The sequence below is a fragment of the Corythoichthys intestinalis genome, chromosome 1 (assembly GCF_030265065.1).
Source record: "Corythoichthys intestinalis isolate RoL2023-P3 chromosome 1, ASM3026506v1, whole genome shotgun sequence".
Classification (NCBI taxonomy): domain Eukaryota; kingdom Metazoa; phylum Chordata; class Actinopteri; order Syngnathiformes; family Syngnathidae; genus Corythoichthys; species Corythoichthys intestinalis.
Window position 1 is genome coordinate 16,497,872 of NC_080395.1, and position 23,125 is coordinate 16,520,996.

Genomic DNA, 23,125 nt, shown 5'->3' on the forward strand with positions numbered 1-23,125 from the left:
GAGCACCAAACATGGGACGTTCAAAGTTGGAAGAAAGTTTTATTCTCTGATGAGAAAAAAATTAACCTTGATTGTCCTGATGGCTTCCAACGATACTGGCATGACAGGAAGATGCCACCTGAGATTTTTTCAACACGGCACAGCGGAGGGGGCGCCATTATGATCTGGGGTGCTTTTTCCTTCAATGGAACAATGGAGCTCCAGGTTGTGCAGGGGTGTCAAACAGCAGCTGGCTACGTGGAGATGTTGCAGCAGGCATCCCTCATGACTGAGGGCCCTCGTCTGTGTGGTGATGACTGGGTTTTTCAGCAGGACAATGCTGCAATTCACAATGCCTGTCTGACAAAGGATTTTTTACAGGAGAATAACATCACTCTTTTGGATCATTCTTCATGTTCCCCTGATCTAAATCCAATTGGGAACATTTGGGGATGGATGGCGAGGGAAGTTTACAAAAATGGACAGCCATCTTCACCGCTTGCAGCAACATTCCTACAAGCCTTTTGGAAACACTCGCATCAAGCATGCCAACACAAATTTTTTAAGTGATCAACAATAATGGTGGGGCTACTCATTACTGAGTCTGTTTTTGAGACTTTAATTTCTGTTTTAGGTTGTTTTTTTTTTTAGCTATGGTCTTAAACTTTTGATCAGCTGATGAACAGCCTATTTCAGTTATATTGTTCTTTTCAATAAATTGCCTGCTCAAAACATTAGCCACGTTTACATGGAGCCAAATATTTCAATTACAATCGGTTTAGATGTTCAAACCGAATAAATGTGTTCCATATAAACACCTCATTCGGAATGAACAGGCCCAAACTGAATGGAATTTCATTCCGTTTCACAGGGGTGGAATATTCCTTTTCCCAAACCGATTAGAAGTAAAATTATATCATGTAAACAGGGAAGCGGAATGGTGTCTGGTTGCGTTCTTTCTGCACATGCTCCATACTGACGTGGTGACGTCACTTGGTGACGTAAGTAACGTCACTTGCAACATGGCTTCCAAGCACAGCGCACCTAATTGGAGTCCGGCGGAAAGTTTGTATTTAATTCAAACTTTAAAAGAATTGAATATAATTGCTCGCTTAGACGGGCGTAAAACGAGGAACAGTGAACTATTTAAAAAAGTTCACGAGCGGTTACCCGAAGCCGGAATAGACCGGAGCGTTGACCAGATTAGAAACCGGTGGAAAACGCTGAAAACCGGCTACTACAAGGCAAAAGAGCAAAACAGCAGAAGCGGATACGACCCCACAAACACAACAAGTGGGTAAAAGTTAAAACAGCAGCACTCTGACGATCGATCTCCATGTTTTGCAACGTGACGCTTTGTTTTGATTAATCTGCGCATGTCAGACGGCAGTTGTCAAACGTCCTTTCGGAATAAAGGCGGATACATGTAAACGGTGGATCGGAATAGATGAAGTAACATGTAACAGCTGATCTGAAATTTCCATTCGGAATGATTTGAATCGGTATGAATAAAAGTCAGCATGTAAACGTGGCTACTGTCTCTTGCTCTCATTTCTCCGTTTTGCATTTTGAAACACTACTTAGAACCTAAGATACAACAGTGCAAAATGCAAATTCTTGCCATATTTTTTACTGGTCTTAAGGTTTTGATCAGGACTGTATAAAGGGCACCAAATACCAAAAACAAGTAAAAGCCCATTATTTTTTTAAATAGTAATTGCATATTCTATTGATATATATATTAATTTCAGATTCCCAGCAAAGGACAGCACTTCAACCGAGTTCACCCCAAACACGGTCAAGGTGCTCCAGCAAGAAGAAGCAAGGTTAAAGAGCTTTTCTGTTTTTCTTCGGTTACTCCGTTTTTTTCCCATATCCCCAAAATATGCATTGTTGACTGATTGGATGCTCAAAATTGTCCCTAGGTATTAGTGTGTGCAAGCATGGTTGTCCCCTTGTGCCCTGGGTTTGCCTGGCAACTGATTCAGGGTGTAGCCCACCTGCTGCCTGTAGTTAGCTGGGATAGGCTTCAGCACTCTTGCGAGTTTTGTGTGGATGAGAGGCTCGGAAAATTAATGGATGAATGAATTTTCAATCCTAGCCCGCATTTTTCATAATGGTAAATCCATTATATCATTATAAAGAAAATTTCTTTTGTTTTCATTTTTCATAGGTGGAAAGGCGAGAAGTAAGTGGACAGAGGGTGAAGTGAAAGCTGTTGAGCGGCACATGTTGGATTTCATAAGCAACCTGAAAGTACCAGGTAAAAAGAGCTGTGAGGCTTGCCTCCAAGCTGAGCCAGCAGCTCTGAAAGAGAGAGACTGGGTTGCTATTAAATACTACATTCACAACAGAATAGTAACCTTAAAGAGAAAGATGAATAATTAGAGCTTAATCATTTGATCTGGCCCAGGTACTGTATATGGAGGACCTTTTTTTTTTATTTTGTTTTTTGTTTTTTTAAATCTTATTTCATTTTTTTTCTTATATTGTTTTATTTTTTACTTGTATTTAATTATGTATTTATTTCCATATATATTTGGGTATTTTTAGATCTCATTTCTTGTTTTTTCATTTATAGTCACTATTTTTTTCGATTGTATTTTTTCCCTTTTAAGTTTGGCAGCTTTGGTCCACCATACAGGTACAGTTCAATATCAGATAAAATAAGCTCAAAAAACATGTGCGGAGGGTGAGGCTGGGGTTGATTTTCAATGTGTTATGTTTCAATGTTTATTACTGTTAAAAAAAAAAATACTCCCAAAAAGTTAGGGACATTAGATTTTGAGTTTAAACTTTACCTTTACAAGCGATGTTATTATGACCTGTACACACTTTAAATGACATGTGTCAGACTTGTCAGCAATTAGTACACTTTGCTCAGCTTGCTTTGTATAAACCAGATCTGACAAGAAAATTTATTAAGTTGGTTCAGACATAAATGGAAAAACAAATGTCCTTAATAAAGATATAAATGGCATTAAATAGACGTTCTAATCATTGTTTTACATTTTGAAATAATTTGAGATTTTGATCATCATTACTGTCTCCAGTGTGCAATTCACATTTGACCATAAAAGCAAAAATAGAGATACCTGAAGAACAGTAGATTGAGATCCCATTTTCAACTTTTTTCTACCTGAACACCTCCACTTTACCTATGCAGAATTAACGTGTGAATATCATATTTTTCTGTCAGAGGTCATTTGACTAGAGCATATAACTATTGTTAATCACATTTTATACTTTGGGTGTTTGAGGAAAATAATTCTGAAATCAAGATGAGTTGGTCTTTACAGTCTATGCCACATATACTGTACTTGAAGGTGAAGTAAAGATCGAAGATGCTTTGCCACAAGCTTCAACACCCTTTTTTGCCAGTTTTCCCATGTGGAATGAACATGTGAAGACCAATTTTTCTGTCTGAGGTCATTTGATTAGAGCACATAACCCTTGTTAATCAGATTTTATACTTAGGGGCTTTTGAGAAAAAATACTGAAATCAAGATGAGTTGGTCTTTATATGTCACATATATTTGACAGTTTTGTGTGTCATGGGTTTCAAATTTCACAAAAACATGAAATAGCAAAGAGTGTGAGGTGATGGTCGTCATATTTCACAAAAACAAGTTAATGTCCTCATATGTCGTATTCCTGTCATAAATCAAAAATAAATTAAGCCCTAGCTAAAATCTGAATAGATGGTTGTGTTCCTAATTTTTTTTTGTACATACGATTTTTTTTTGGAGCCTGTAGGACCACGGGAAAGGCATGTACCCATTTTTCACGTTTCTGTGACACGTCCTGATATATCATGAAAACACGTATGTGTGTGTGTGTGTGTGTGTGTGTGTGTGTGTGTGTGTTTTTTTTTTTTCACATATCATTCAAAAGTCATTGATTGCCATGGACATATTGTCAGATAAACATATACAGAGCTGTTTTCTTTTGCAAGCGTTGATAAGCGTCTTGGTCATCCAAGGTTTGTTTTGCATTCTTTGTCTCGTGGGAGTCAACTTAATCAGGTAGTGCTTATTAGAGCTGGGAATCTTTGGGCACCTAACGATTCGATTACGATTACGATTCAGAGGCTCCAATTCGATTATAAAACGATTATTGATGCACCCCCCCTCCTTTTTTTTTTTTTTTTTTTTTTTTTAATTAAATGTTTTGTACATTAGTTCCAAAATTGTTCAAAAATCCTCTCAGGCTAAACCAAACTACTATTTCAGTATCAAGTTAACATATAGCAGTAAACAAATATACAAAAATAACAGTAAATAAAAAACTCCAGTCCCCATTCTGTAACAGCAGCTTTAAACTACATTCAATTAATTTAATGTTGTGGTTCAACTGTTAAAGTTGTTAAAATTGCTCCCGTTATTCCATAATTTCCCTTTTGTCTACTTTCGACATGTGAAAGTTTTAAAACTATTTTAAAGATAGATTCAAGTCAATATTTTACCGATTTAGGAGTATTTTAGATAAAAAGTTAATTAGGTTTGCTTGGAAGGTTTGCTACAACAGCCTTGCAGGGAAGTGTACTGCTTTAAGATGGCGGCCGTTTACTAATGCTCGCATCTAGCTTTTTGTAGATGTGCTGCTCACGCTACCGAATCAATCGTGCATCTAGTCCTATATAAATGATATCTACCATTACATTATGTGGATGACGTACTTTATAGCAGCTTTTCGGCAGCAGTTAGGTATGTTGTTGGGTTTTTTTATCTTGTGGCATGAGTTGAGCTAGAGCCGTGAGTTGAGCATTGGCATTACCCGAGGGGCCGGGTAATGAGAAGCATGATGTTTAGCTACTCTCGCTGCGTTCTTCCTCGTTGCGCCCTAAAGACCGCGCGGCGCGCTGAGTGTGTTGTACTTCCGCTTTACTTGGCATATTTCAATAATCGGAATTTGGATGTTTGTGAATCGTTCTCGAATCTTCCATGGCCGAATCGCGAATAATCTAAGAATCGGAAATTTTGCACACCTCTAGTGCTTATCGTGCTGAAGTGTATTCATAAGCACCCATAAGCTGCATTCACATTGTTTGCATTGTAAACATCATTCCAGTCTTGAGTTTAGAGATCTTTTTTCATGTTTTCAATGTTTTGATCAGTTCTGATTCTTTTGTACACTGTCTCTGTCGGATTTACGCAGTGGTTGCGTGGAGTGTAGTTTGTGAAGATAAGCAGATGGTCGGTGATATCACAGCAATGTTGTATCAATGCAAATTAAAGTCAGTTTCTTTGTTTTCCTTAAGCCGGGTTTCGGAGACGGCAATAACATCAAACTTGTTATTGAAGCTCTGTGTAGTACTGTTCCGCTGTGTAGTACTTACAGTTGTTCGACATGTTGTCGTAAAAATTGAGGTCAGGATCAAGATTATCAGTTGGGTCATCATGGTACTCATCAATCTGGTCATCCAGAAAGGTGGTAACAGGTGTTATCATTAATTTTCGAATGAGGTCAATTCTTCCAGGCTTCTCACGACTCTTATCTTCATGTCTTGCAACTTGACAAGGATTTTGCAATCAGAGACCCAGGTGCTGACAATTTTCCCCTCTTTTTGAGCTGACGTGCTTTTCTCGCTATTTGGGCATTTCGGCGAGTCAAGTTGTCACTCAGAAAAATCTTCGTTCCTTTCAGGCGGTGGCGCTGGTCAAGCAAGGCAACCTTGCTCTTGTGGTCTGCCAACTTCACAACCACCGTCGCCGGTCCTCTCCCCCCAGTTGGGAGCAGAAAGCAGTGGCGGATGTCCTGTGGGTCCACCTTTATTCCAAATTCTTGCAGCTTGGCAATTGCCTGTTGAGCCACAGGTGGGCTAGCGGCCTCGGCATATGATCTGGGCGTCACTTGTAATCCGGAGATGATGAGATCAATTGCGCGTCTTCCTTGGTCGAGATCTTCAGCCAGAATTTCCAGCCTTTTGATGCGAGCCTCCTTCTCCTCAACCACTTGCTTGAGCTTCTCGTTTTCAGCGCGCATCAGCTGTAATTCTTTCATGACTTTCCGATTCTGGCTTTGAATCAGGTTAGTCAGAGAAGCCTCCAGGTTCGTCAGAGGGGCCACTATTTTCTGGATGGAGGATTTAACTTCATCCAGATCCTCAGGTTTCAGAGTTTTCTGAGCCATACTGGAGTCGTATTTTTACGTCGGATGTCGAAAACATCGCGTGTCGAAGCGATCGTATGTCGAGGTACCACTGTATAAAGAAATAAATGAGTATCCTTACGTAAATGGACAAAAACAAGACCAAAGTGCACATTAACATGTAAGATGTTCAGAAATAAAATAAATAAAACAAACCTCATCAACTCTTTCTCGTAAAGATTTGATCAATTTTCCCTTGTCTTGCCCTTTTAATTCAACAAGCTTGTTTTTTTTCCCTCTATTTGTACCGTAATTTCCGGACCACAAGCCGCTACTTTTTTCCCTCATTTTGGGTCCTGCGGTGTGTGCAATGATGCGGCCAATTTGTGCATTTTTCTGATGGCCGCTAAGGACGCTCGAGCATGGAATGTGGGAGTGAGACACATGGAATATATGTGTCGAGGAAGACGCTAGTTTGCACTATTACCGGTGGTTTAACTTTGTGCGTTGCGCATGAACAGAGGTGGCGGACCCTCATTTTTGTGCATGAGTAGAATTGGCAGACCCGCATCATGGAAAATGCTCAAAGAAATTAAAGTGGCCATCCGAGTTGTATGGGAAGCTTGGATGACTAGCAGCGAGAGATCATTTGCCAAGACTCACCGCATGCGAAGAGCAGCTTTTGCACAGGTTTGCTGGGGGAGCCTGGCAGAGTGAAGCGGTGTGAAAGAAGTCCGCTACCACCAACGGGTTTCGAGGAATTCGGGAGTGAATTTGCCTCATTATGGGAGACATTGAAGGTGACAGCGAAGGAGAGGCTGAGTAGGTGCATGGCGAAGTGTATCTGAGCTAGGCCTGAACGATATTGGAAAAAACTATTGTCGCGATTTTTTTTAGGTTTGCAATATATTGCGATATTATATTGCGATATTAAAAAAAAAAAGATCTATCTTTTTTAAAGAAATTTTCACTAAATGACTTGAATAGGTGTTTGGAAATACTTTACATAACACACCGTGACCACAGTGTATTCATATAATACCGTTTAATTTGTTAATGATGAAGATTTCTGTATGAAGGTATCCAGGAAGTCATGTCTGCACAAAATAGATCATTTATTGAATACAATATTTTACACTTCAACAGCAGCAAATACATTAAATGATAAATAAAAGAGCAGGTGCATTAGTCCCCTTAGTTTTTGACAAAATATAACGAATAAAAACTTCTGTAAAATAACAACAAAGTTGTCAACATATTTGAACAAAAATATTAAATATGACAAATAAAAGAGTTGTTCACAAACTATAACAATAAATAAAAACCTCAGTAAAACAACAAAGTTGTCAACATATTTGAACAAAAATATTAAATATGACAAAAGAGTTCACAAACTATAACAATACATAAAAACCTCAGTTAAACAACAAAGTTGTCAACATATTTGAACTTAAATATTAAATCTGACTAATAAAAGTGCAAGTGCATTAGTCCCCTGAGTTGTTTACACAAAATATAACAATATAAAACTGCAAAACGGCAACAAAGTTGTAAAAATATTTCAACAAAAATATTAAGTATCAAAACTTTATGTGCAGCTGTACTATATATAGTTATTTGAAAAATACGGTTTACAATAAATTTAAATATAAAAGAAACAAACTCAATTGAACTTGTAAATAATTGAACTGAATAACTGCAAATAACTGTGATGAATAACAGAACCATTTTAACTCCCACATTTCCTGCCTTCCTGATAGCTGTCACATTAAAAGAAGAAAAGACATTCCTTCAGCTGTGTTATGTATTTGTCTGCATATCGTCCACCTTCCTTGCTCAGCAATTCTCAACTGGGTCTCATAGGTTTTTGGCCAAGACTATTAGTTTATCCACTATAGCAGGCTTGAGACAATAACGTTGGCACGTAACAATGTTCCCACCTGTGCTAAAAAGCCTCTGATGGGGAGCTCGTAGCAGGAATGCATAGATACCTGCGTTTTAAATGGTCCCACATGTTTGACAGATTACTTCTTGTTGAGGCAACCATGGCGAGGCACTGTCGACAGGGCTGTTTTTTGTCCCTTATAGTCTTGTTCTTGCCAAAATACTTCCAAAACTCCTTTTGGATACAGTCTTCCTTGCTCCTCCAACGTGTTGATTGCTTGCTTTCACTTTGAGAACGGGCCCTCCTCCCTCCGCTCTGCTGTTCGGCCCCTCCTCCCTCCACTCCGCTGTTGCAGGGGGAGGGGGAGGAGCCGATGACTTGCTGGAGAGAAAGAGAAGCTGTGCGCTTTTTTTTCCCTCTCCTTCCTCAAAACAAACGTTTGTGGATTAAAAAAAATGAAATTAAAAAACTATCGCACGTCCTTGCGATGGGACTATTGCACATGCGCACATCGCGATGGCGATGTTTAAACGATATATCGTTCAGGCCTAATCTGAGCCTCTTCATATACGACTATGAGGGTGAAGACTTCCATGGTTTGAGTGCACAGGAGGAAGACGAAGATTGCTAACAAAGACTTTTATGTTTTTAACCAGCCCAGTTAGTGCTGTACTGCCGTGTTGATGCAATGTAACTTCCGTACCGCTGCTATATAACTGCTATGTTTGCTAGCGCTGTTTGGAAAGAAAAGTTAAGGTGTATTATTAAAATTGTGAAAACTCTGTGTATTTCTATGTAAGTATCTCATGTTACTAATTGGGCACACGCGGCTTATAGGCAGGAGAGGCTTATGTATGTTCAAAATGTTTTTTCCTTCAAAAATATACTGGGTGAGGCTTGTAATCAGGGATGCGCCCAATAGTCCAGAAATTACAAGTTTAAAAAAAAATAACGTGCATTTGAACCAACCAGAGCTAACGATAGATGCTGATCACATGTCAGTATGTCAGCCAATTAAACAGACAGCAGAATTGAGTCCAGGGTTTGTTTTTTTTTTTTTTTTTTGTTTTTTTGTTTTGCTGCCTGCATTTCCTCAGCGACCGACTTGTCAGATACAGAGAGACAGTAAGAAGTACAACATGGAATAACAAATATCGGTGGAAACGTATTACGCTACACAAGCACTTTATTATGCTTGTTATTTACACTTCTGTATGAAAATCTGACATTAGTAGATCGTTCTTTTTGGAGATGCGTGTATGGCAACATTAAATACGTGCAAAATCGGACAAAATAACGTTACAGTATTTAATGGTAACGCTTTATCTTGAATACTTCAAGCAAACCGCAAATGTTTGTCATATCTTGCAGACGTCAGCAAGGAGCATCATCCTGAACGGCAGGAGTCCTTTCATATCAAAAAGGAGGAAGAAGAAGAGTTCCTACACATTCAGGAGATATTCATCCAGGTTCAGCACCCTCACGTTGAGGAGGAGTCGCAACCCCCTCGCGTTAAAAAGGAGGAGGAAGAGTCACCACTTATCAAAGAGGAGCAGAAGGACATCACCAGCTTGAGTGGTGTCCATTTGAAGAGTGAAGATGAAGCGGAGCCCCCGAGCAGCAGCTCAACAGGTGATGGAGACCACTGTGGAGGATCCCCAGCAGATGATCTCGTAGAACTTGTATCAGACAGTGACCAGGCAACGTCACACTCTTCTGACTATGAGGGGGAGTCGAGTGGTCAGAAGACGGGTCACAGTGACAAACACTGGAAATGCACTCAATGCGGTAAGACCTATCGTCAGAGGCATGGTTTGAAAGGGCATATGGCAAAACACACCGGAGAGAAACCTTTCTCCTGCACAATTTGTGGTAAGAGATTCATTGAAAAGGGAAGCTTAAAAAGCCACACAAGAACGCACACAGGAGAGAAACCTTTCTGCTGCTCCGTTTGTGGAGAAAGATTTTCTCACAGGCCGACCTTGAGAAATCACGCAAGAATACACACCGGCGAGAAACCTTTCTCCTGCTCTATTTGTGGTCAGAAGTTCGGTCAAAAGTTTCTCTTAAAACGTCACGCGAGAATACATAATGGAGAGAAACCGTTCTCCTGTGCGGTTTGTGGTCAGAGTTTCACTGAAAAGGGAACCTTAAAACTCCACGCAAGAAAACATACTGGTGAGAAACCTTTCTCCTGCACAATTTGTGGTCAGAGATTCACTGAAAAAGGAACCTTAAAACTCCACGCAAGAATACATACTGGTGAAAAACCTTTCTCCTGCTCAATTTGTGGTAAGAGCTTCTCCCGAAAGGGTGGACTAAGAATTCACACAAGAACACACACTGGCGAGAAACCTTATTCCTGCTCAGATTGTGGTCAGAGATTCTCTGAAAAGTTTCTCTTAAATCGTCACGCAAGAACACACACCGTTGAGAAAACTTTATCCTGCTCATCTTGTGGTCAGCCATTCTTTACAGACCATCTGTGCCCCAATTTTTTTCAGAGTTGTATGGCATCTCATTTTAGCAGTTGAGTCCCTCTGAATCATGTGTTTTGTACTTTGTTTTGAAGAAAATGGCACAAGGGTTAATGTTTCGCCATTGTAATAATGGAAATACGTCAGCAATATATTGACCAATAAAACCAACAGTGAGCGCAGCGCACCTTCAGATGGTGCTGCACACTCTTGTACAGTACGTGGCGTATCCACCTGATAGTTGCTCGCGATCTGCCATTTAGCTAAGTTTTGACGTTTTTGAGCTTGTAAAGCTTCTGTTTACAGTGCAGTCAATTTTATTGCTTGTTTTTATTTCTTTTTGCCCAGTTCTAAATAAAACTGAGCAGTCAATGAATTTTCTGTTTCTTTTTTTACTTACTCTACTCAGATCTCTGTATGTGTGTGTGTGTTTAAGGCAGAAAACACTCAGTTTCCACTCTGAGACCCCCAATTTAGCCAAATTTAAAAATTGTTCCATATGCATGTGTGATACATCATTGGAAAGCTTAAAATCTCGATTTTCTGGGGAAATAACAATTTTGAACAGGAGGGCATTTAAAAAATGTATATATATTTTTTAAACCCCTAAACCCTAACTCGAGAGCATGAGAGAGCATAATTAAAGACACCATGATTTTAACGAGACATTATGAGTGTAGTATGTTTCACCGAGTGTCATTTCACAGCTGAGAATGGCCACAGCCGGAGTTTTGGGGGATTTTATGGGTGAAACACAGTAATATAATAATGGTCGTAATGCAGACATCAAGGAGTGGTTGAGATTTTCTATTTCAAATATTTACCCTTTGAAAGGTTTTTTTTTTTAATTATTATTATTATTTTTGTTTGTTTGAAACGATCATCTAAAATATCTGAGAAAATGCGACAGTAACATAAAAAATACAATATATATACACAATATACGATATCTGTGACCTATTTACAGACATCCTTTTTTTATTGTTATGTAATTTGTTTAAAAGTTAACATGAGTGAATAATTTTATAAAGTGCTGTTTTTATATTAGACATCAATTAATGATTCTAAGCTCAAAATGACAGACATTTTGAATAATAAATACGATTACTTACCTTTTTCCTCATGGCTAGGTTGAAACAAGTGGTTGAGCGACGTTTGTACACGCGGTTTCCAGGTTAAACGGACAAATTAAAAATAGTTTTTGGAGTGAATGCGCCATGAATCTGCTATAGCAGCATATAGACATATTGTTCTATCAAACACAACAGTTCTTTTGTCTTAAAATACTGCAGTTTATTTGAATAGGGGTACAAGAGTAGAAACTGCTTTTTCAGCCTTGTCTGTGTTTTCCGCCATATATATACAGTTGTGGTCAAAAGTTTACATACACTTGTGAAGAACATAATGTCATGGCTCTCTTGAGTTTCCAGTTACTTCTACAACTCTGATTTTTCTCTGATAGAGTGATTGGAACAGATACTTCTTTGTCACAAAAAACATTCATGAAGTTTGGTTCTTTTATGACTTTATTATGGGTGAACAGAAAAAAGTTATCAAATCTGCTGGGTCAAAAATATACATGCAGCAGCTCTAATATTTGGTAACATGTCCCTTAGCCATTTTCACTTCAATTAGGCGCTTTTGGTAGCCATCCACAAGCTCCTGGTTGAATCTTTGACCACTCCTCTTGACAGAATTGGTGCAGTTCAGTTAAATTGGATGGCTTTCTGACATGGACTTGTTTCTTCAGCATTGTCCACAAGTTCTCAATAGGGTTTAAGTCAGGACTTTGGGAAGGCCATTTGAGCCATTCCTTTACCACTTTTGATGTGTGTTTGGGGTCATTGTCCTGTTGGAACACCCAACTGGGCCCAAGACCCAATCTTCGGGCTGATGACTTTAGGTTATCTTGAAGAATTTGAAGGTAATCCTCCTTCTTCGTTATCCCATTTACTCTCTGTAAAGCACCAGTTCCATTGGCAGCAAAACAGCCCCACAGCATAATACTACCACCACCGTGCTTGACGGTAGGCATGGTGTACTTGGGGTTAAGGCCTCATCTTTTCTCCTCCAAACATATTGCTGGGCATTGTGGCCAAACAGCTCGATTTTTGTTTCGTCTGACCACAGAACTTTCCTCCAGAAGGTCTTATCTTTGTCCATGTGATCAGCAGCAAACTTCAGTCGAGCCTTAAGGTGCCGCTTTTGGAGCAAGGGCTTCCTTCTTGCACGGCAGCCTTTCAGTCCATGGAGAAAACACGCTTGACTGTGGACACTGACACCTGTGTTCCAGCAGCTTCTAATTCTTGGCGGATCTGCTTTTTGGTGATTCTCGGTTGAATCTTCACCCTCCTGACCAATTTTCTCTCAGCATCAGGTGATAGCTTGCGTTTTCTTCCTGATCGTGGCAGTGACAAAACAGTGCCATGCACTTTATACTTACAAACAATTTTTGCACTGTTACTCTTGGGACCTGCCGCTGCCTTGAAATGGCTCCAAGTGACTTTCCTGACTTGTTCAAGTCAATGATTGTTCAAGTCAATAATCAATCACAAGAAATTGCTAATTCGTGTTGCTGTATGTATATTTTTGACCCAGCAGATTTGATCGCTTTTTCTGTTAACCCATAATAAAGTCATAAAAGAACCAAACTTCATGAATGTTTTTTGTGACAAAGAAGTATCTGTTCCAATCACTCTATCGGAGAAAAATCAGAGTTGTTGAAATAACTGGAAACTCAAGAGAGCCATGACATTATGTTCTTCACAAGTGTATGTAAACTTTTGACCACAACTGTACACTACTGTTCAAAAGTTTGGGGTCGCTTTGACACTGAACTTTTGAACCGTAGTGTATCATACGGGATTTTTTATTATGTACAGTCTGGTTCAAAAGTTTGGGGTCAAAGCGACCCCAAACCTTTGAACGGTAGTGTTTATTATGTATATATGTGTATTTATATAACATTTTTGCATTGGAAGGAAATACTTTTTACTTTTTAATGCAAGTACTTTTGTCCTTTTACTTGAGTTAATTTTTTTTCTTAGATACTTGTATTTTTACTGAAGTAATTTTTTGCACCTCTATCTGTACTTTTACATTAGTCAAATTTTCTTTTTTTAAAAAGGACAGTGAGTACTTCGTCCCCCACTGCATAAGTTATCACCAGCTCTTTCCTCTCCTCTGGTAACTTTTGTTTGTGTAGGGAGTTCCGAATTTGCCTGTATTCAAATGTTTAGTTTTAACAACCACCTCTTATTATTATTTTTTTTTTTTTATTATTATTACAACTTCTTCGACAGTGGCAGACATTTTTCAAAGGGAATTCGTAGTAGACTGCCCAGTCAGTAGATGGCGCTCCTTTCCTCATTTGAATGTAGGAAAGAAGAAACTACGAGCTACTCTTGTTACGCGCATGCGCAGTCAGCCAAAATTGAACTTTTTGGTCTAAACTCAGCTCGTCGTGTTTGGAGGAAAAAGAAGGATGATTACAACCCCAAGAACACCATCCCAACCGTGAAACATGGAGGAGGAAACATCATTTTTGGGGGCTGCTTCTCTGCCAAGCGTACAGGACGACTGCACCGTATTGATGGGAGGATGGATGGGGCTATGTATCGCCAGATCTTGGCTGACAACTCCTTCCTTCAGTGAGAGCCCTGAAGATGGGTCTTCCAGCATGACAACGACCCAAAGCACACAGCCAAGGCAACTAAAGAGTGGCTCCGTAAGAGGCATCTTAAGGTCCTGGAGTGGCCTAGCCAGTCACCAGATCTGAACCCGATAGAAAATCTATGGAGGGAGCTGAAAGTCCATGTTGCCTGGCAGCAGCCCCGAAACCTGAAGGCTCTGGAGAAGATCTGCATGGAGGAGTGGGCCAAAATCCCTGCTGCAGTGTGTTCATGTGTCATACATCATTGGAAAGCCTAAAATCTCAATTTTCTGGGGGAAGAAAACTTTTGAACAGGAGGACATCTTTTCTAAATATTTTTTTAAACAGCAAAACCCTAACTTGAAGTGAGAGCACGCGAGAGCATAATTAAAGACGCCATGATTTTAAAGAGATATCTCATACTTACCTCTTTTCAATCCAAAAAAATGTAGCATGTATCATCGAGTGTTTAGACACAGCAGTGAATGGCCACAGCTGGATTTTGGGGGGATTTTATGGGTTAAACATGGTAATATAACAAGGGTCGCGATGCAGAAATCATCAAGGAGTAACGTGATTTTCTTTTTCAAATATTTACCCTTTTAAACCTTTTTTTTTTTTCTCCGTTTGGATCGATTATCATCTAAAATATTGGGGAAAATGCGACAGTAACGAAAAAAATTAGGCGATAGTTATGAGGTAGATATCTAACTTTTTTTACGGACGCCAATTTTTTCATTGTGACGTAATTTGTTTAAAAGTTTAAAATATGCGAGTAATTTTTTTAAGTAGTTTTTTTTTTTTTTTTTTTTACTAAATATTAAACAATAATGATTCTAAGGTAAAAATGACAGACACTTCGAATAATACGATTACTTCCCTTCTTTTTATGGCTAGGTTGACACAAAAGCGGCTGCGCGACGTCTGTAAACAGGGGTTTCCAGGGTAAAACGGACAAATTAAAAATAGTTTGTGGGCTTATTGAGCCATGAATCTGGTATCGCAGCATATAGACATATTGTTCTATCAAACACAACAGTTCTTTTGACTTGAAATACCGAATTTTTAAAAAGAGGTGCAAGAGCAGAAATTGATTTTTCAGCCTTGTCTGTGTTTTCCGCCATACACAGTGGGGAGAACAAGTATTTGATACACTGCCAATGGGAAAAACCCATTGGCAGTGTATCAAATACTTGTTCTCCCCACTGTGTATGTTTTTTAAAATATACTTTGGGGGGAAAAAAGTGAAAAAAAACATGCCATATTTATATATATCTTTCCAATGCTAAATCTGAATAAATACATTGAACACACACATTTTTTGGGGGGGGGGGGGCTACTTCGCGGTTTTTCACTTATCGCGGCAGGTTCTGGTCCCCATTAACCGCGAAAAACGAAGGATCACTGTACTGTATGTTTTTATTTATAATGTAGCGATCTTGAACAATATAGGGAGTTCCGTTCCTACCCTGGCGACGTAACCCGAATTCCCCCATAAGTCGGATTTCATTTCCCAAGCCGCTTATCCTCACGAGGGTCGCGGGATGCTGGAACCTGTCCCAGCCAACTCTGGGCAGTAGGTGGGGTACACCCCGAATTGGTTGCTTGCCAATCGCAGGGAACAAGACGAACAGCCAATCATGCACACGCTCACACCTATGGACAATTTAGAGTGTTCAATCAGCCTATAATGAATGTTTTTGTGATGAGGGAGTACCCGGAGAAAACAGGGTTGCAAACTCATGTTCTCGTGCAAACTCCACACAGGAAGGCCGGAGCCCGGGATTGAACCCTTGATCTCAGAACTGTAAGGCGGACGTGCTAATCACTCGACCACCATGGCGCCAAAAAATACAATAAAAACTAAAATAGTATGCATGTACAGTGGGGCAAATAAGTATTTAGTCAACCACCAATTGTGCAAGTTCTCCTACTTGAAACAATTAGAGTGATAATTATAGCGAGCTAGTAACTACCGTTAATAAGGAACTAAAAGCCATAAAGAAGTGGATGGATATAAATAAATTATCTCTCAATATTAAGAAAACAAAGGCAATATTATTTGGTAATCAAATAGCTAATTCTGAGTTGAAAATAATAATTGAAGGTCTACAAATTGAAAATGTAAATGAAGCTAAATTTCTCGGTGTTATAATTGATAACAAGCTGTCATGGAGACCCCATATCAGATACACGAAAAACAAAATCTCCAGATGTCTGTCAATCATAAATAAAGCAAAACAATACCTTGATGTAAATGCACTTCAGATTTTATACTGCACTTTGGTACTCCCACACTTTTCATATTGTGTCGAAGTATGGGGGAACACTTACCAAAGTGCATGATATCCATTAATTACATTACAGAAGCGAGCAATTCGGATTATACACAAAGTGGTTTTTTTTAGATCACACTCATGATTTATTTACTCAATCAAAACTGTTAACATTTAATGATCTTGTAAAATACAACACATCAATATTTTTATTCAAAGCATTTCATAAATTATTACCCCTCAATTTACAATGTCTTTTTACAGTGCAAGAGCAATTTCATAATTTGAGAAGATTTGCTAACTTTTCACAACCAAAATTTCGTACTACTCTTAAAGGATTCTGCGTGTCTGTATGTGGGGTAAAACTCTGGAACAGTTTGGGATTACATTATAAGCAGTGTCAAAGTATCCAGAAATTCAAATTGCTGTATAAACATCAGGTCTGGTCACGATATATGGAAAGAGGTCTTTAAATGTCTTGGGTGTATGTAGAAATATTACATGTTTTATGTATAATATTTAGTACATATGTAATAGTTACTAATATTTATTATTAGTGATGTGTGTGTATGTGTATATGTATATATATAATATATATGTATATATACAGTGCCTTGCAAAAGTATTCGGCCCCCTTGAACCTTGCAACCTTTCGCCACATTTCAGGCTTCAAACATGAAGATATAAAATTTTAATTTTTTGTCAAGAATCAACAACAAGTGGGACACAATCGTGAAGTGGAACAACATTTATTGGATAATTTAAACTTTTTTAACAAATAAAAAACTGAAAAGTGGGGCGTGCAATATTATTCGGCCCCCTTGCGTTAATACTTTGTAGCGCCACCTTTTGCTCCAATTACAGCTGCAAGTCGCTTGGGGTATGTTTCTATCAGTTTTGCACATCGAGAGACTGACATTCTTGCCCATTCTTCCTTGCAAAACAGCTCGAGCTCAGTGAGGTTGGATGGAGAGTGTTCGTGAACAGCAGTCTTCAGCTCTTTCCACAGAATCTCGATTGGATTCAGGTCTGGACTTTGACTTGGCCATTCTAACACCTGGATACGTTCATTTTTTAACCATTCCATTGTAGATTTGGCTTTATGTTTTGGATCATTGTTCTGTTGGAAGATAAATCTCCGTCCCAGTCTCAGGTCTTGTGCAGATACCAACAGGTTTTCTTCCAGAATGTTCCTGTATTTGGCTGCATCCATCTTCCCGTCAATTTTAACCATCTTCCCTGTCCCTGCTGAAGAAAAGCAGGCCCAAACCATGATGCTGCCACCACCATGTTTGACAGTGGGGATGGTGTGTTCAGGGTGATGAGCTGTGTTGCTTTTACGCCAAACATATCGTTTTGCATTGTGGCCAAAAAGTTCAATTTTGGTTTCATCTGACTAGAGCACCTTCTTCCACATGTTTGGTGTGTCTCCCAGGTGGCTTGTGGCAAACTTTAAACGAGACTTTTTATGGATATCTTTGAGAAATGGCTTTCTTCTTGCCACTCTTCCATAAAGGCCAGATTTGTGCAGTGTACGACTGATTGTTGTCCTATGGACAGACTCTCCCACCTCAGCTGTAGATCTCTGCAGTTCATCCAGAGTGATCATGGGCCTCTTGGCTGCATCTCTGATCAGTTTTCTCCTTGTTTGAGAAGAAAATTTGGAAGGACGGCCGGGTCTTGGTAGATTTGCAGTGGTCTGATGCTCCTTCCATTTCAATATGATGGCTTGCACAGTGCTCCTTGAGATGTTTAAAGCTTGGGAAATCTTTTTGTATCCAAATCCGGCTTTAAACTTCTCCACAACAGTATCTCGGACCTGCCTGGTGTGTTCCTTGGTTTTCATAATGCTCTCTGCACTTTAAACAGAACCCTGAGACTATCACAGAGCAGGTGCATTTATACGGAGACTTGATTACACACAGGTGGATTCTATTTATCATCATCGATCATTTAGGACAACATTGGATCATTCAGAGATCCTCACTGAACTTCTGGAGTGAGTTTGCTGCGCTGAAAGTAAAGGGGCCGAATAATATTGCACGCCCCACTTTTCAGTTTTTTATTTGTTAAAAAAGTTTAAATTATCCAAGAAATGTTGTTCCACTTCACGACTGTGTCCCACTTGTTGTTGATTCTTGACAAAAAAATTAAATTTCATATCTTTATGTTTGAAGCCTGAAATGTGGCGAAAGGTTGCAAGATTCAAGGGGGCCGAATACTTTTGCAAGGCACTGTATATATTGGTGTTATTATGATTACTGCAACTACTATTATTATTATTATCGATGTAATCAGTATGATTAGTACAGCTGTTGTAGGGAAGTGACTGCATTCCTATGGAATTTTTGGAGTGAAATGGGGGTGGGACTCAAAAAGCTCGGCTTCTTCCCACTCCTTTTCGAGCTACACGTGTATGTATTGTTATAATTTTTGTTACATTCATCATTACTGTTTAATTTTTTTTTCCCATACTTGTTGTTTTTGGTTGTTATTGCTCGAAATAAAAATCAATCAATCAAAAAAAAAATCAATCAATAATGTGAAAGAAAATGAAGACAGTACACAAGGCCCTGGGTGACAATGTGTCCTATAGGAGAAAGCATAGCTAGGAGCCCCCCATAAATGACGATATATATATATTAAGTATTGTATGTACTGTATATGTTGTAACTATTCTATTTGCTAAACTTCAAGCTTGTAAGTCTGTCGCTTAATGGTCCACCTGAAATGAGTGATTAAAAGTTCTCCATACATACTGTATCAAGTTTTTCCTTCAGCTTCTTTTGTCGCTTTCTTAAAACAGCACCTGAGGGCCTTGACCTTTTCACATTAAAACTGTAAAATGCCATATTGACAGCAACAGAAGTGAGACATTTATTCATCAATAGTGCTAGCCGCTAACACAGATGATGCACAACCCCATCCTGCGCCTTTCACTGCAAGATTGAACAAAACGAGTAAGTTTCATGATCTGAGGCATGGTTACGGTTTCAGACCATAAGTCATTTAAAGATATATTTTTTCAAATGCAAAATATTGAAATGTACTTGATATGTTAAGGAAGCAATGTACGTGTTTTTTTTCCAAGCGCAGTATTCCCCCCCCCCCCCCCCCCCCCCTAAACCACGGAGGAGAGGAGAGCCTTTTTATCACAGACCAGCAATCAGAGTTGTTTTCGACAGCACTTTTAATTTTCGTCTTAGTCTTTTGGACGATAATACTTACAGTATTAGTCTGTCATATTTTAGTCATCTCAAAATGTGTTCGTCTTCGTCTAGTTTTAGTCGAAGTTGAACTGAAAATGTTTTAGTCTCTAAATATTTTTAAAATTACCCCAAAAATATATAATGGTTTCCAACTATTTTGAAAGAATATTGACAGACGAGCACATATTGTTGCGTCTACACCTTGGTGATAATACACACTCAGCAGTAAAACGGTACATTATTTTCATTTAATTAAACCTACCTGGACGCCATGAAGTGTGTATAATTTTTTTTTTTTTTTAAGTTTAAGAGGATGCTTGCTTTAACCTAATGCTAACGCTACAAGTTACATTTAGTGTGTGATGATCACTCAGCACAGACCTTTAAAAGCTAAAGCAACATTGCATATTCCCTCAAGCCAAGGCTAAAAAAACAAATCTTACCATGTCCTTGTGTGCATACCTGAAGACTAATGAGCAGCAGCACGTCACATGAGTGACACAAACACTGCTACGATGCTGACTAACTACACATTAAAGGTCACACGTTGTGGACATGTGACGGAAACTATTGCGCATTTCCATTTCGTTCTCATCAGACAAAAAACTGGTTTTCCTCTTATGTTTTAGTCTCTCAAAACATGTTTTTATTCTCGTTTTCGTTAAGAAAAAATTGTCGACAAAATATTTTCGTTGTAGTCGAAAAAAATTGTTCATCGATGAAATATTTTTGTTATAGTCGTCATTGACAAAAACAACACTGCCGGCAATGTGTGGCAGAAGAATACAGTAAATACGTATAAAATAACACGACGGGGCTAAAAACGAACATTAAGTGCAATATAACTCAACCATATGCTTATTAACCCTTTTTTTTTAACAGCGGCCTCTCCTAGAACCTGACGGCAAATATCCTTGGTCGCAGACACATTGAGTTCTCCGATCGTGAATGGTTTCTTGGCTTTAGCACTACGGTTCACCACGTGGTATGATGGTCTCTGTGCATTCGCTTATGTTGATGTGGTGGCCCTCAGTCGTTGTTTCTGTCCTTCGTGCTCTTTTTCCTTTCAAAAAAAATTCCAAAGTATTCCAGGGTGCCTCGTCTCTTATGTATCGAAACAGCTTTGAAGGTTTCATTGTCTCGTTTGCTAGCTTTTGGCCATAGATCATCCACATCCTATCCAGTTTATTATCATATATCTAAGAGTAGACAGGCAGATTGGTTTGTCAAGAGGTAAAGGGCAGGATGCGGTCGTTAATAAATAGTTTCTTATTTGTGTGCAGCCCGGAAGCAAATGCGCCACGGACTGGTACCGGTCACCGGCCCGGTGGTTTATTTGGCACCCCCTCCACTAGATGACAACCTAGGCAACTGCCCAGCTCGCCTATGCTGAGGGTACACTACCAATACAATATACTGTATACGCACATACCTATTTATCTTTCTTTTATTCAACCCTTTATTGCCGAATGTAGCACAATTGATACACCTAAAATTTCATGATTTTGAGACTAACTTTGACATTTCTTTTTGAAAAAAAGATGGATGCAAGTCAACACATGCATCTGTAGGTTCCATGAGAAAAAAAAACAGGATTTAGCAAGGGTTATAGATATTAGAGTGCTTATTACACATATTCATTTTGACTTTTTTTACAAATATGAAAAAAAGGTTTCATTAGGACCTTATTTTTCAAATTTTAGGATTCTCCGATAATTGTTTCATGTTGCAGGTATTTAAGGGGTTTTTAAAGAGACTATACAGACTATGTACAGGTAGAGTATCACTTTTTTTTAATCCGCAACTGCCACCTCTGGCCTAAAGATTAACTGCAGCTCATGCATAGCCTGGAACTCCAGACTCACCGCTGTTCCAGCTATAGAATCTGGGACCCAGCTCCTTATTGGCCTCTCGAGCCCAAACGAAATCGTCTATGCAATCAGATTCGTTTATTTGCGTGACGTGTTCTTAACGAGCAACTCTTGGGCGTCGGAAGTCGTCTCCACAACAACACAGATGGCGAACGGGAGAGCCGAGAATGTTCCTATCTGCGGTAAATTCAGTTTTAAATGACCAAAAACACATTGAGTCGCTAAAACCAACAATCTGTCTCGCGCTAGCCATGTATAATAAACTTCTCCGCTCTCCTCATATGTTTACGTCCTCGTGCTAGAGTTTTTTGTCGCTTTACCAACATCACATCCGCCTGTCGCCGATTGGTCCACTCCACTGTGGCTTGCTCTGCTCTGCGAATTTGATCCACTGAACAGTCGCCAGACTACAGCTAGAACAGCGGTGAATCTGGAGTTCCAGGCTAGCGCGTGCATGCCACACATGCTTGTACGAGCAAGAACATTAAGCAATGAGCATTTGGCGTTATCAAATCAGCACCAGAAACGTAAAAACACTCAGTAGCAAGTCTTTAGTGCATGGGTGTCCAAACCTGTCCTCAAGGGCCGCTGTGGGTCCTGGTTTTTGTTCCTACCAATCGAGCACAGACAGTTTAACCAATGACGTTTGTGCTAAAACAAGCAGCACCTGACTGCAATCAACTGATTACACTTGTGAGACACCAGATTGGTGAAAGGTCGTCCTCATGATGGGTTTGAACAAAAACCTGCACCCACTGCGGCCCTATGTAGAATAGTTTGGCCACCACTGCTTTAGTGGGTTAGAAAAGTGTTTTTGCCACGTGGAGACAAGGTGAAGGCTTGGTGAAACCGCTGTTGCCGTGTGGACAGGCACAGGCGCGTGTTCGCAAAAAGTGGTCGATCCGAAGTCTCTCTATTGAAGGTAGGTAAAAGGGCTTTTTTGGGCAGTCTCAGTTCAAATGTCAGGGCTCTGTGTACTCATTAGGGCATTGGTGGAGCATGCATGGAGTAAAAAAAGTACAGGGTGACCCAAAAAAAAAAAATTAAAGAAAAATACTTATTCACAGTAATTAGAACCGTAAAACATGCCATTTAAGAAACTTTTTTTTGTCTTCAAAATTACATCCTTTAAAAAGATGTGCCTCTGTATGAATGCACTCTTGAAATATGCTTTAGACCACTGTTGAAAAACGACGGAAATTTTTTAAGTACGGACATGAGCAAGTGGCAGCACTGTAAGACGTAATGTTTTAACACGTAACTTATAATAGCTAAAATAAAGTTGAATATTGGAAGAATTTCAAATGTTGTTTAAAGATATTTCAATCTCATCAAACTTTGTGTGATCTTCAGTTTTATTTGTTCATCTGTATGTTTGAAAAATCAATACACGTAGCCCTCGGGTTACGAACGAGTTCCGTAGGCTTGCGATGTAACACGAATTTCAGCCTAAGTCGGAATTAACGTTTTAAGATCAAGTAAAAACTGTGAGGTACGCTGTGTTAAATTCCAATATATTGAATGACTATTCAGGCTTAAAAAAAAAAAAAAAAAAAAAAAAAAACTTTGGGCTTTACTTGCAAGTGAATCAGTTTGCTGAGAGAAAAGGGCGCTATGGAAAGAGTAGAGTGGCGAGAGAGTGAGGATATCATGGCCGCTCAGGTCGCCTCTCTTAACGCGAGGCCG

At 39.2% G+C, this 23,125-nt stretch overlaps 1 protein-coding gene across 16 annotated transcripts in view; it reads left to right on the forward strand.

Annotated features, from left to right (window-relative positions):
• Positions 1–11,799, forward strand: part of LOC130922213 (zinc finger protein OZF-like) — a 33,152-nt gene extending 21,353 nt beyond the window's left edge. For 11 of the 16 annotated variants that reach the window (XM_057846895.1, XM_057846913.1, XM_057846936.1 and 8 more), the window contains 2 exons: positions 1,731–1,805; positions 2,153–4,258. Coding sequence is in view for 7 of the 16 variants with exons in the window: in XM_057846833.1 (XP_057702816.1) it covers positions 1,731–1,805; positions 2,153–2,367 (290 nt within the window). In the remaining 9 variants the exon portion in view is untranslated. Of the gene's footprint in view, positions 1–1,730; positions 1,806–2,152; positions 4,259–9,325 lie in introns of those variants that run through there. The other 5 variants (XM_057846842.1, XM_057846869.1, XM_057846851.1 and 2 more) reach the window with 1 other exon arrangement.
• Positions 11,800–23,125: the final 11,326 nt, after the last annotated feature.